General features: G+C 43.7%; 1 protein-coding gene across 1 annotated transcript in view; it reads left to right on the forward strand.

Annotated features, from left to right (window-relative positions):
* The window catches only part of LOC124788827 (glycine, alanine and asparagine-rich protein-like), a 118,877-nt gene extending 106,292 nt beyond the window's left edge, over nucleotides 1–12,585 (forward strand). The window contains exon 6 of the mRNA XM_047256108.1: nucleotides 12,367–12,585. Coding sequence (XP_047112064.1) covers nucleotides 12,367–12,585 — 219 coding nt within the window. The remainder of the gene's footprint in view (nucleotides 1–12,366) is intronic.
* The last annotated feature ends 418 nt before the right edge of the window (nucleotides 12,586–13,003 follow it).

A 13,003-nucleotide genomic window follows, 5' to 3' on the forward strand; every position in this document is an offset into this window, starting at 1 on the left:
TCAGGGTTTCTCTCCAACCGGTTCTAAAATCTCTTCAATCACTAAGCGTCTCTTTTACCCTCTGGCACTGGGTTATCCATGTCAAAACTGAAAAGCTGCACAGTGCGTCGGAGTCGGCGTTATACTGTAGGTCCCCCTAAAACTAGCTGCGGAGGTCAATTTCAAGCTTGGAAGAAGGCATTGATGTACCAACTACAACAGGACCATACCAAGTAAAGCACTGCAGTTTTCAGACTGACTTTCGGCTTGATCCACAGCTTCAGCTTAAGTTTCGAAGCAAATACTGTTGTCAACCTTGTGTAATTGTTCGGTACGAATATAATCACTTTTGGTAATTGGACGATAGTTAAGTCATTGGATATTGGGATGGTTTCTTTCTTGCAGACTTAAAGTATGACGCGATATACCACTATCGAAGAACTTTGAACTTTATCAAGGATATTTTACGTTCTCAGGTTTCTGTATCGTACGTTATCGGTGTCAGACACTCCTGCCAGCGTCCCCTCTCATCTACGGACTGTACCTTATTTATCGTGTCTGACAGAGAGCCTCATGATGTCGTACTACCACTGAAATGACATCACGCGCGTCTGATCTCCTTCCAAAAGGCGTCATCCTGTCTGTCATATTTAAGATGAAATGTTGGTGAGAAAACCACAATGTTCTCGACAGGTGAAAAAATACTGACACACCCACTCTTGATAGCCTTGTATTTCATTAATGAATAACGAATGTTCCACGACCTCTAGTAAGCGATTTGGTACTGCCATATACGTTCCATACTCGCAGTTTTTCTTTCCTTCGTGCCACCAGGATCTGTTGAAGGTGGAGTAACCGGTTTTCGTGTCCTTTTCTCTATAGTATAAGAGAGAAGGCAACACAAAAGATTGTTTGTTTTTCGAAGAATTATTAAGAGGTTCTCTGAAAATGGACTTACAGTAAATTTAAAAAAAAAAACATATTCTGTACGATAACAAATACTCGTACCAACAACTGCTGCAGTACATGCACAGGAGGTAGTAAACAGAGTAATATGGTCCAAATTTTTGTTCTTCTTACTCTTGCTAGTTTTGGAAACAAACAAATCAACCTCTTAGCATAGTTCACATTTTTCTATTCATTAATGTTTTTACGGAATAATTTCCAGTTCACCACTTAGAAAGTGGTGATTGCACAAAAGCGAACAGTAAGAATAATAGTGGTGTTCACTTCACGGACGTCATGAATGTACGTATTCAGGGAGCTAGGCATTTTAACTGCGCAGTCACAGTGCATATTATTTAGTCTAATGAAATTCTTCATAAATAGCCCATCATCTCAGAAGAATAGTGATGCCCATATCTGCAACACGAGAGGGAAAAGACAGTTATTACATATTACTAAAGCTATCTGTGACTCGCAAAGCAGAAAAATATGCAGCAACAAAAATTTTTTATTGCACAATAATCTAAAATCTTTTCTCCCGGACAACTTCTATTCCATGGTCGAATTTGCATTTAAAAACAAGTAACATCTAAAGAAATCTGATTTTCAAGTGTATTTGCATGAGTAGTACTAAATCATTTGTTCATTAAAATTAACACTAATCACGTCTACATATCCCGTAAACTGACTCGTGCCACATTATTTCGATAAAACAATCGCTCATGGCTGGAATACACTGAGGTGACAAAAGTCAAGGAACACTAACTTCGCGTCGGATCTGCTTTTGCCCGGCGTAGTACTGCAACTCGAAGTGACATGGACTCAAAAGTCGTTGGAAGCCCCTGCAAAAATACTGACCCATGCTGCCTCTGTATCCGACAGTAATTGCGAAAGTGTTGCTGGTGGAAGAAGTTGTTTACGAACTGACTTCTCGACTATGTCCCATCAGTGTTCGATGGGATTCAAGCCGGGCAATCTCGATGGCCATATTCATTCGCCTGAGTTGCCAGAATATTCTTCAAACCAATCGCGAGCAGTTGTGGACCGGAGACATGGCGCATTGCTGTCCATAAAAATTCCATCGTTGTTTGGGAACATGAAGTCCTTGAATGACTGCAGATTGTCTCAGAGTAGCCGAATATAGAGGTTTCCAGTCCGTGATCGGTTCAGTTGGACCAGAGGACCTAGCCATTCCATATAAACACACTCTATTCCATTACGAAGCCATCACCAACTTGCACGGTGCCTCTTTGACAACTTGGGCACCATGGGTTCGTGGTCAGCTGAAATCGGGGGCTGACCTCATCAGGCCACGGTTTTCCAGGCGTCCAGAGTCGAACCGATATGGTCACGAGCCCAGGGAAGGCGTTACAGGCAATGTTGTGCTGTTAGCGAAGACACTCGCTTCGGTAGTCTGCTGTCTTGACCCATCAAAGGCAGATATTGCCGCAGTGTCCTAACGGATACGTTCGTCGTACGTCTCACATTGATTTCTCCGGTTATTGCACGCAGTGTTGCTTGTCTGTTAGCACTGACCACTCTACCCAAATTACGCTACTATCGGTCGTTAAGTGAAGGTTCTCCGTGGTAAGGCGTAATGTCTGAAATTTGTGTTGTCGTCATTCTCTAGCAATGTGGATCTCGGAATATTGAATTCTGTATTGATTCTCATGCGTCTAGCTCCAGTTATTGCGTTCAAAGTCTATTAAATCCCGTCTTGCTGCTATAATCACGTCAGAAACATTTTGACATGAATCATCTGAGTACAGGCGACAACTCCATAAATGCTCGGCCCTTTTATACCCTGTATGCGCGATACTAAAGCCCTCTGCATATGTGCATATTGCTGTCCCGTGACTTTGTCACCTCAGTGCATTTAACTAAGACGATGCTATACCGTTTTTTGTGGCATTTGTAGCGCCCTACTTGTTTCGTACGTAGATTTCTATGGACCACTTTCAGACGAAAGGCGAATATCTTCAATGTTTTATGCTGATTCATGTTGCCGTTCGGTGCTTATTCCTTTGCACGATGATCCTTTCTCTTCAAAGCTTTGCCGGCCGGAGTGGCCGAGCGGTTCTAGGCGCTACAGTCTGGAACCGCGCGACCGCTACGGTCGCAGGTTCGAATCCTGCCTCGGGCATGGATGTGTGTGATGTCCTTAGGGTAGTTAGGTTTAAGTAGTTCTAAGTTCTAGGGGACTGATGACGACAGAAGTTCAGTCCCATAGTGCTCAGAGCCATTTCTCTTCAAACTGTCAGTGCCATATGTGAATGTTGTTGGTATTCGGAGATGCTTGACTGTGTCAATGACATCTCCTCTGCACTGTGATGACACAAAGTTGTTAAAGTCTAACGCGCAGACTGTCTTCTATGCGGATCAGCCTATTTCATTTACGCTAAAGGAACTTTGCAAATACATCTCACGGCACATGCGCCGGCTTCCGATTCACTGGGCGTGCACAGCGATAGAAATTCTCTGTAATTCTTATCGATGTATCTCTGTGTATTAAATAGAGAGATGTTTCCTGGTGATGTCTTTCTGGTCGTAACGAAGTTTTATTTAGTAGTCTAAAACATTGCAAAGCCCTATGACAGAAACTGAAGCAGATGAGTTCGACTGCTCTTCAATATTTCCATAATAAGTGTCTCGGGCGGTAAACCAGTAGCTATGGATTTGACTGCGCTACCACTGGCTTCCACTGCGATGCCAGTTAATGAGTGGCCCGGCGGCTGCACACACGGCGGCGATATTTTGTCACGTTTTCCTGGGATGTACCAGATCATACTACTTCAGCTTCCACCGCTAGGTAGTAAATTTTACATTGCGTGTTAAGGGTAGGCTTCGTGGCGGTGCAGTTCCGTGACACTGGATGACCACGTGCGGCCGACCGCAGTACTGATCTGCGTGATTAAAAACAGCGCCGCCTTTCTGCGTAATTGGCGGTTGTCAGCGCTGGCTGCCTTTCCGGCGATGCCGGGGCCTAATTCATTAATAACAATACGGGCACCGGCTTTGTGAATATGACGTGGCTGGTGTGACAGGTGACTTTTGAAATTTGAGGACTGGCCGGAACGGCGAAAGGTCGCATCAGTAGTGCGGCTCCGTTCACTGGAATGTCAGGGGTCGGCCGGTCGCGCACTGTGCGTCTTTGTTTCGCGTACCGTCGGATAGTTTGCCCTGGGGAACGTGTCTGTGTTGCTCTACAGAGCTGCGGCGGTTTAAAAGGAGAATCTGGGAAGGTACGGCGCCGAACAGACGGTACGGTATTTTCCTTTCCTAGTAGAAAAATTTGCACCTAGAAAGACGTGAACACGACGTTTCATTGGTATTCACGGGACCTTTGGCCTGAAAAAAAAAATACGTGTCAGAAAAATCGTTTTGGTTTTTTCAGTATCCTCGTTACAAAGCCAAAGAGCTAGAAAAGGACAGAAAATACGATCCATATGAATCGTTCACACGACCTTACGAGAAAAGTAGCCTTGATCAACGTGGATGCTACCGTTGGTTACGAAGTATGTGTTGAGTCTTGGATGACATGGAGTGCTGTACGGTTACGAAACGATTGCAAAAGGAGCCCTTGTCGTTCCAGGTTTCAAGAAGAAAGTCGCAAAACTGCATACAGTTATTGACATCTATTGCTGTTGTAGAACTGAATAATGCGTGCTCACTTATGATGACCTTTTTGGAGAATTAAAATCTCCCCTATAAAAATTAGCACGCATTATCCATTCAGAGTTGTGAAATTCAGTTCTGTCTGTCCGTCAGTGAGATAAAGAGCTTCGTAAACAGCGTTGTCCTGCTTAACGCCTTGTTCCTGTGACTTGCGGAGAGGATTCCACCGCGTCCGGTGAGAGTAATGTGTTAGTAGTCGTTAGTGTGTGATTTTAGAACGTGATTATGAAGTTCATCACGTATGAGAGCATTTTTGGTTATTGGCGTAAGTATAAGTGTTCACGATGACATTCACCATTCACTGTTTCTGTGCCCACCGAATAGCCAATCTTTTTTCTGATATTAGTATGACGTACGAGTAACCTCTGTACGTCATCCTCCGTGGATACAGCGAGAAAGGCCGACATGTCAGTTTCGAGTCACCCAAGAAGTCACTAAGGTCTGCAAAGAAACACATGGCTCTTCATGTGGATAAAGCGGAGCTGTTATATGCAGAGCAATCTGACTGTTTTCAAAACAGCTGCATCTGTAAGTGGTGGTCTTTCTTCAGTGCATCGTGTGATAAGTAAGTACAAAGACTACACACTCTTTGAAGTATCCCAAGAAAGAAAAATCACGACAGAAGCTTTCAGAAAGTGTTCATGACTTCGATAGAAATGAGATCCGAAGGAGCGTACATGAATATTTCTTTTTTTTCTGTTAACGTACCGTAACAATTTACCGACAGCTGCTTATTGGTTGCTGCCCTGAACGAAGATCCAGATTCGGGCAAGCTTTGGAGAACTAAGTTTTATAAATTTTTAAAAGAAATCAATTTTAAATATGTTCGGCGTGGACGCGATAGCGTGCAAGAAGGAATGACATCACTTTAGGGAAGCAGCGTTATCTACGAACCATTAAACTATTGAGAGATGAAGGAAGACCCATTTACTATCATTGAATGCAGGACATACCCGAAGTAACGTCTGGATAGACAATGCCATAAAATCATACAAACAAGCCTTTCTGCCCGGATTATCCACCGGAAACAAGGGCCCACCGGACAAAGGCAAACGCCTGATTATCACTCTCACATTGGGATCACACACATTGAGATCCTAGCAGATTTCGTCGAATGTTGTTCGTGGATTTTCGAATCCAAAAAGTGTGGAGATTATCGTGAGGAAACGTGCGCGCGCCGTTACATTAGAGAAGCGGTTTAAAGGTGCTCATCCTCGGCTTCAGGAAAACGCAGTTATTGTTCTTAATAACGCGTTGTACCATTCTTGCCCAAAAGAAAAAGTTCCTAATGCGAATTCCAATAAGCGAGACATGTCACAATGGCTTCAATGTAAAAAATGTTCAAATGTGTGTGAAATCTTATAGGACTTACTGCTAAGGTCATCAGTCCCTAAGCTTAAACACTACTTAACCTAAATTATCCTAAGGACACACACACACACACACACACACACACACACACACACACACACACACACACACACACACACACACGCCCGAGGGAGGACTCGAACCTCCGCCGGGGACCTCAGTGTATAAACATAGCCTTTGAAGACAGTATGTTGAAGGAATTACTAGAGATCGCTAAAGAAAACAGAATGGTACACAACGAATACGCAGTAGATGAAATGGTTAAAAGTGTAGGGAAAATTGTTCTTCGAATTCCTCTGTGCCATTGCGAATTAAATGCCTTGGAGTAAGTTAGAGCCAGAATCAAAGGCTATGTTGAAGCAGAAAACAGCATATACAAAATGTCTGAAATTAAAAAACTTATTAGATCAAGCAGTAAGAACAGTAACTGCAGAAGAGTCGAACAAATGTGCTCTCCATTTGGTGGAAAAAGCCGAAACTCAAATGTGGAAATTAGATTGAATTAAAGATGAGAGAGAAGTGCGTTTTGTTGAAAGCCTGAATGAAAATAGAGTTCCACAGAATGAAATTAGTTCTGTCGTTCCTTTAACATTATTGTAAGCAGCACTGTTGATAAAATCGCTTTGTTTGAATCTGCTATGCCGTCCGTCTGTTTTTTGCGCATTCTTTCCTTACATTGTAGCTCAAGTTCACAATAATGGATTTCTCATGAGCGACGCACGCTTCGCTGTGACGTCAGCACGGCGACCAACTGCACGGCGCATACGAAGGATTTCAGACACCCATGCTTCTAGGACGGGCGGTGGCCAGTCACGTGAAACTTCGGTTGGTCCCAGCTCTGGGTGAATAGGCTATATGTAGTAGATAATGTGAGAGGCTCCGTGCCGTTGACGCGTCCGAGGCTATTGTCTGTAGGAAGGTAGGTCTAGGAGATTAGCCTATTACGAAATACAGGAAAATTGACTAGTTAATCCTAACGTAAAGGGTTTCTGTTCTGGTGCACTATCGGTGGTAGTTCACTGGCAATACCCAAGAGTAACCGTTCAGAAGGCCCTAAAGTGGAATGATCATACAAAAGTAACTGTAGGAAAAGCTGAGGCCACGCTGAACTTAACGCGATGTATCGTAAATAAGCGTAAATCATCCACGAAAGAAGATGCGCGCAGAGCTCTTGCACATTCCATTCTGTAGTTACGCTCATCAGTGTGAGAACGAAACCAGGTTGGATTGACTGGAGCAAGAGGGCGGGCGGGTGGAGGGGGGGGGGGGGGGGGGCGGCAGTGAGTTTCACCACCGGTAAGTTTTTAAGTTAGCACGAGAGAATGACAGAGACGCTCATAAAACTAGAATGGCAGGCACTGCGCATCAAGGAGAGGTTTCCTGCTGAAATTTCGGGAGGATCCGTTGCAAGAACAATAGGGCAAGGTACTGTCAGAAAACCAATAAACTGAGTTGGAATCATGGAAATTAATATGCAAATTGCCACAATCTGGACGCCATAAATGTAGTAAGCGAAATTAATGGAATGATTATAACTAGGAAAAATTTACATTTATTATTACACTGAAGCGCCAAAGAAACTGGTATAGGCATGCGTATTCGAAAACAGAGAATGTAAACAGGCGGAATACGGAGCTGCGGTGCAACGCCTATATAAGACAAGTGTCTGACGCAGTCGCCGGCAGTTGTGGCCGAGCGGTTCTAGGCGCTTCAGTCTGGAACCGCACGACCGCTACGGTCGCAGGTTCGAATCCTGCCTCGGGCATGGATGTGTGTGATGTCCTTAGGTAGGTTTAAGTAGTTCTAAGTTCTAGGGGACTGATGACCTCAGATGTTAAGTTCCATAGTGCTCAGAGCCATTTGAACCATTTTGACGCAGTTCTTAGATCGGTTACTGCTGCTAGAATGGCAGGTTATTAAGATGTGAGTTTGAGCGTGGTGTTGTAAGTAGCGTACGAGCGATGGGACACAGCAACTCCGAGGTAGCGATGAAGTGCTGCTCTTTCCGTACCACCATTACACGAGTGTACCATGGATATTAGGAATCCGGTAAAACATTAAATCTCCGACGTCTCTGCGGCTGGAAAGAGGTCGTGCAAGAACGGGACCAACGACGACTGTAAAGAATCGTTAGACGTGACAGAAGTGCAACCGTTTCGCAAATTGCTGCAGATTTCAGTTCTGTGCAATCAAAAAGTGTCAGTGTACGAACCATTCGACACATCGATTTGGGCTTTCGGAGCCGAAGGCCCACTCGTGTACCCTTGATGACTGCACGAGACAAAGCTTTACGTCTCGCCTGGGCCCTTCACCACCATCATTGGACTCTTGATGACTGGAAACATGTTGCCTGGTAGGACGAGTATCGTTTCAAATTGTATCGAGCGGATGGACGTGTACAGGTATGGAGACAACCTCATGAATCCATGGACCCTGCTTGTTAGCAGAGGACTATTCAAGCTGGTGGAGGTTCTATAATGGTGTGGTACGTGTGCAGTTAGTGATATGGGACCTCTGGTACGTCTAGATACGACTCTGACAGGTGACACGTACGTAAGAATCCTGTCTGATCACCTGCATCCATTCATGGCCATTGTGCATTCCGACGGACTTGACAATTCCAGCAGGACAATGCGACACCCCACACGTCCAGAATTGCTACAGAGTGGCTCCAAGAACACACTTCCGAATTTAAACACTTCCGCTGGCCACCAAAGTCCCCAGACATGAACATAATTGAGCATATCTGGGATACCCTGCAGCAACGTGCTGTTCAGAAGAGATCTCTACCCCATCGTACTCTTACGTATTTATGGACAACCCTGTAGGATTCATGGTGTCATTTCCCTACAGCCCTACTTCAGTCATTAGTTGAGCCCTTGCCACGTCGTGTTGCGGCACTGCTGCGTGCTCGTGGGGGTCCTACACGATATTAGGCAGGTGTACCAGTTTATTTGGCTCTTCAGTGTGTATCATCAACACACAAATTAAATTTTTGGGCCAATTTGACTGATCATAAACACAACTCGTAATTGTACAAACGCCAGTCACTCTCTTTGTTGTGGCAGCTTTCATGTTCCGTGGCTTTCGGATGATGCGCTAGGAGGATAACCCGTTCGCTCATCCATAATGGCCGACTTAATCTCCTCAGGTGTAGCACGTTTCGTAGCCGACACGCCATTCTTGTGTACACGCTCCTGGCGTCTATGGTGTGCGGTAACCGTTTGGCAAGAATGGTGTTAATGTTACTTTTGGAGGATGTGATCAGACAAGGAAGTGCAGCCAGATGCTTAAAGACCGAAGTACTGGACCGCAAGCAAATTTTTCGTTATTGAAAGGAAAGGACTACGTCATCAAGTGATGATAGACATCGGAATAAAAGTAGAGCTCTGACTCTCTGAAGACTGAGTCGACAATACGATGGCAAGCCTCTGAAAGAGGAACTACTGTATCTTCTGATTTCTCTGAGTGACTGTTCGCCTTCTCACCACTGACTCCTATACACTTCGACTACTGACTGACTGGTCTCTGCCTGACAACTATCTATTGACTGTCTGCTCTGTTGGCGCTCTCTCTCTTCTGCTCACATTGCACACTGAACGATTGACCGATTCACTGACTCGGCTCGGTCTGGTTTACCATCTACCAACTGACTATATTTTGGCTGCTCCCGCTTGGCAGTTTTGTCCATAGCCTCCCTCATTGTATCCTTCAGGCTACTTAATTTTGCGTCGGATCTTCTTTCATTGATAGGTCGAATTGCGGTTCCACCCAGTTAACGATCAACGCTGCAAAGTCACGGCGCTCAGTCTTCATACAAGGTGAAAATTTCTGATACTGGGGCGGCAGCCAAATAAACCATGAACTCCCATTTCATTCTCACGCTGTTCCTCATTGTGGCAATTCCCAGCACCGTCTGCTGTCTCCATAGCGAATAGCAAGATAGTGCTTCATGTGTTTGTTTTCCTTCCTTACTTGTCAAGAAAGCATCCGACAGCAAACCCACTTGTTTTTTATGGGAATGCCTGTGCTTTATTAAAGCGTTCGCGGGTGCTCGCGACACTAAGCATCCCTCTTGCTGTCTTTCCGACGTAATCCAGTTGTCGCACTTCCCGAGCGAGGGAGACACTTCAGTTTATCTGTATCTGTCTGACTCAGGGGAACGTTTCACGTACTTTTTGTGACCTAAGCCTCCCTCTTGTTGTCAGCAGCCAGTGGTGAAATATTACAGTAAACTTCCTCCTGTATCTGACGAAATGAGCATGACGACTACATAAGAGAAACTGATGCTCTTGCAGAGACTCGCTGTCAGTTAAGGTATAAGCGATTTGAAAAGTTCGTGAAGTGGATACAAGATGATGTACTAAATTGGCTATGTACAGTGGAAAAATGTTCATTTAACATAACCAGTTATGTAGAGCATGTTGCATCCACCTCCCAAAATTTTGAATGTTTGCAACTTCCAAAAGGAAGTCCTAGATATTTGATTTAACACGTTCATGTCAGCTCCTACTACCGGTGACTCACATCTGAGCATCTCGTCAGGCGGCTTGTACCACCCGTGGCTCGCGCTCGAGTCTACCAATTATGCTATCAACACACTAGCGTAGAATACAATTTTGTGATCCTTCAACGACAGAGCTTCTGAACAATTGAGATATCGCATAATTTGAAATTAATTTAGTGTTAAATTGTTTTACGTAATTTCTCTAGTTTTAAAAGAATGGACTTACGCCACTTCCAGAACGTAAAGTCAGTATATTAAAATAATAGACTAGGGCGTTTGAATATACCGCCGGCCCACGGAAAGCAATAGGAAAAGCACCGCCGTCAGATAAAGGACCCACAGCGAGAAACATACTTCTCAGCACTGGTGTGACCGTGTTAAATTTATTGATACGTTGTAGGTTTAAGTTACTGACTTACAGGACAGAAAAAAAGGTGCGGTACAAATATTATAACTCATTGCTGTAAAGCTCTAGAAAGTAACTAAATAAATTATGTTCATAACTCCACAGAAAGGGTAACATTTCATATATTTGCATGTTTAAATACTTTTTCACTTATTGTTTAGAAAGATACAGAGAACATAGCGTACGTGGAACAACCTCTACAAGCCACCGTAATGCTAATTGAATTGTATGAAAATTCTTCATTTCTATCCCAATCCATCCGCATATTGAGCGAGGAAAAGATTGCTGGCTATATCTCTCTATTTATATTTTTTATTCTCATGACCGCCAAGGGAAATGTATGATTGTGCCAGGATGTTGGTTGCACAGCCATTTTTTTGTATAAGCTTCTCTAAATTTACCTAAAATGGTTTCGCGAAAACATCCTCTTCTTCCAAGGATTCCCATTTAAGTTCCCAGAATATTTCTGTTGCGCTTCCTTATGGTCTATACCGATCTGTTAAGATTCGAGCATCGAGTCTTTGAATTCGATGTCTACTGTCGTGTCTTCTTGCTAAGTAACCCAAACTGGAACAGTACTCTAGAATCTGTTGCACCAGCGTATTGTGTGAGATTGCATTTATAGATGTATTGCAGTTCATCAAAACCCTGACGTGTTCACCATTGATCTTGTAATCAGGAACTATCTGGTTCTCTCTTTGCTATCGGAATTATCTCACATTTTTACATATTCAAAGAGACATGTCAATTGACAATTTTTCTGCATTTCCTTACTATCGTCCAGTGACTATTCCTGTTTTCCTGTAAACAACAGCATTGTCAGCGATGATGAACTATCGATAAAAGCTGATATTTTTACATGTAGTAGTTTAATACGTATACACATTTATTGATTGTTTTTTTCCTATCCGTTGAACTTTTCCCACAAACACTTCACGTAATTTACTACCTGATGTTCTATGTACGGTCTTAATTGCATCACTAAGCGCACTACGCCTGCCAGTATTGGCCAACTACTTTGTATCCATGGTTACACACTTTAACACCTGACCTACTGTCCAGCGGAAAGTAAGCAATAACGGCTTGCTCTTGCCGCAAGTGCTTAGAAGTACTACCCAACCTAAAAACACACTACTCCTAATAGCTATAATTATTAGTCTGCAAATGACTAATAATTATAGCTATTAGGAAAAATACGTTTTTAGGTTGGGTAGTACTTCTAAGCACATGCAGCAAGAGCAAGCCGTTATGATAACATGTTTTTCAGTACACTGTTCTTAGTCACCAGCAAAAATATCTGCACTTAAACCCGTTACACCCAGTGTGTGTATGTAGTAATTTCACTTAAACCCTTGTAACGGAATTGATAGTGACTGTAGAAACGATCCACGTATAAACATAAGTAACTGGATTTCGCCCTGCCGTGGGTTATATGGTCTTGTGGATCGTGCCCCTGCTGATGAGGTCGTTTTGTGTTTTGCAGAAGCAGATCCAGAGCGCGCAGTCGGACTCTGGGCCTCGCCGCGAGAAGGACAAGAGCGCCAAGCGGAAGTCCAACCTGAACCGCTGCCTCACCGCAGAGGCCGTCGCGCCAGCCGTCCATTCAGGTGAGTTCACTTCTGAGACGACGCGCTGCGTGTACGCTGTTTTTACGGTGCTTATTGTAATAACGCTTCAATTACTGGTGGCCATACACCAGTAAGATACCATCAAAGACACGGAAACACATTCACATCCTTCCATTAGCGTCGCTGGTCCGTCAGTGGCAGTAGTTAACTGTAAAATGTCGGGGATTATGTCCATGTATACTTTTATACGAAAAGTACGTACTAATTACAATAAAACTCTTGTGATGAAAATATAGGGCATTAATATAGAAAAATTACGAAAATATGTAATAAATACAGATCATCTATTATATTTTGAACAGTCCCTGAAGTGATACAGTTAAACTGTTCCCAAGCCGCACACACTTAGTGGAAAACAAAACACTGCAATTGTGGTTCAAATGGCTCTGAGCACTATGGGACTCAACATCTTAGGTCATCAGTCCCCCAGGACTTAGAACTATTTAAACCTAAGGACATTACACACATCCATGTCCGAGGCAGGATTCGAAC

The sequence above is a fragment of the Schistocerca piceifrons genome, chromosome 3 (genome assembly GCF_021461385.2).
Source record: "Schistocerca piceifrons isolate TAMUIC-IGC-003096 chromosome 3, iqSchPice1.1, whole genome shotgun sequence".
Taxonomy (NCBI): domain Eukaryota; kingdom Metazoa; phylum Arthropoda; class Insecta; order Orthoptera; family Acrididae; genus Schistocerca; species Schistocerca piceifrons.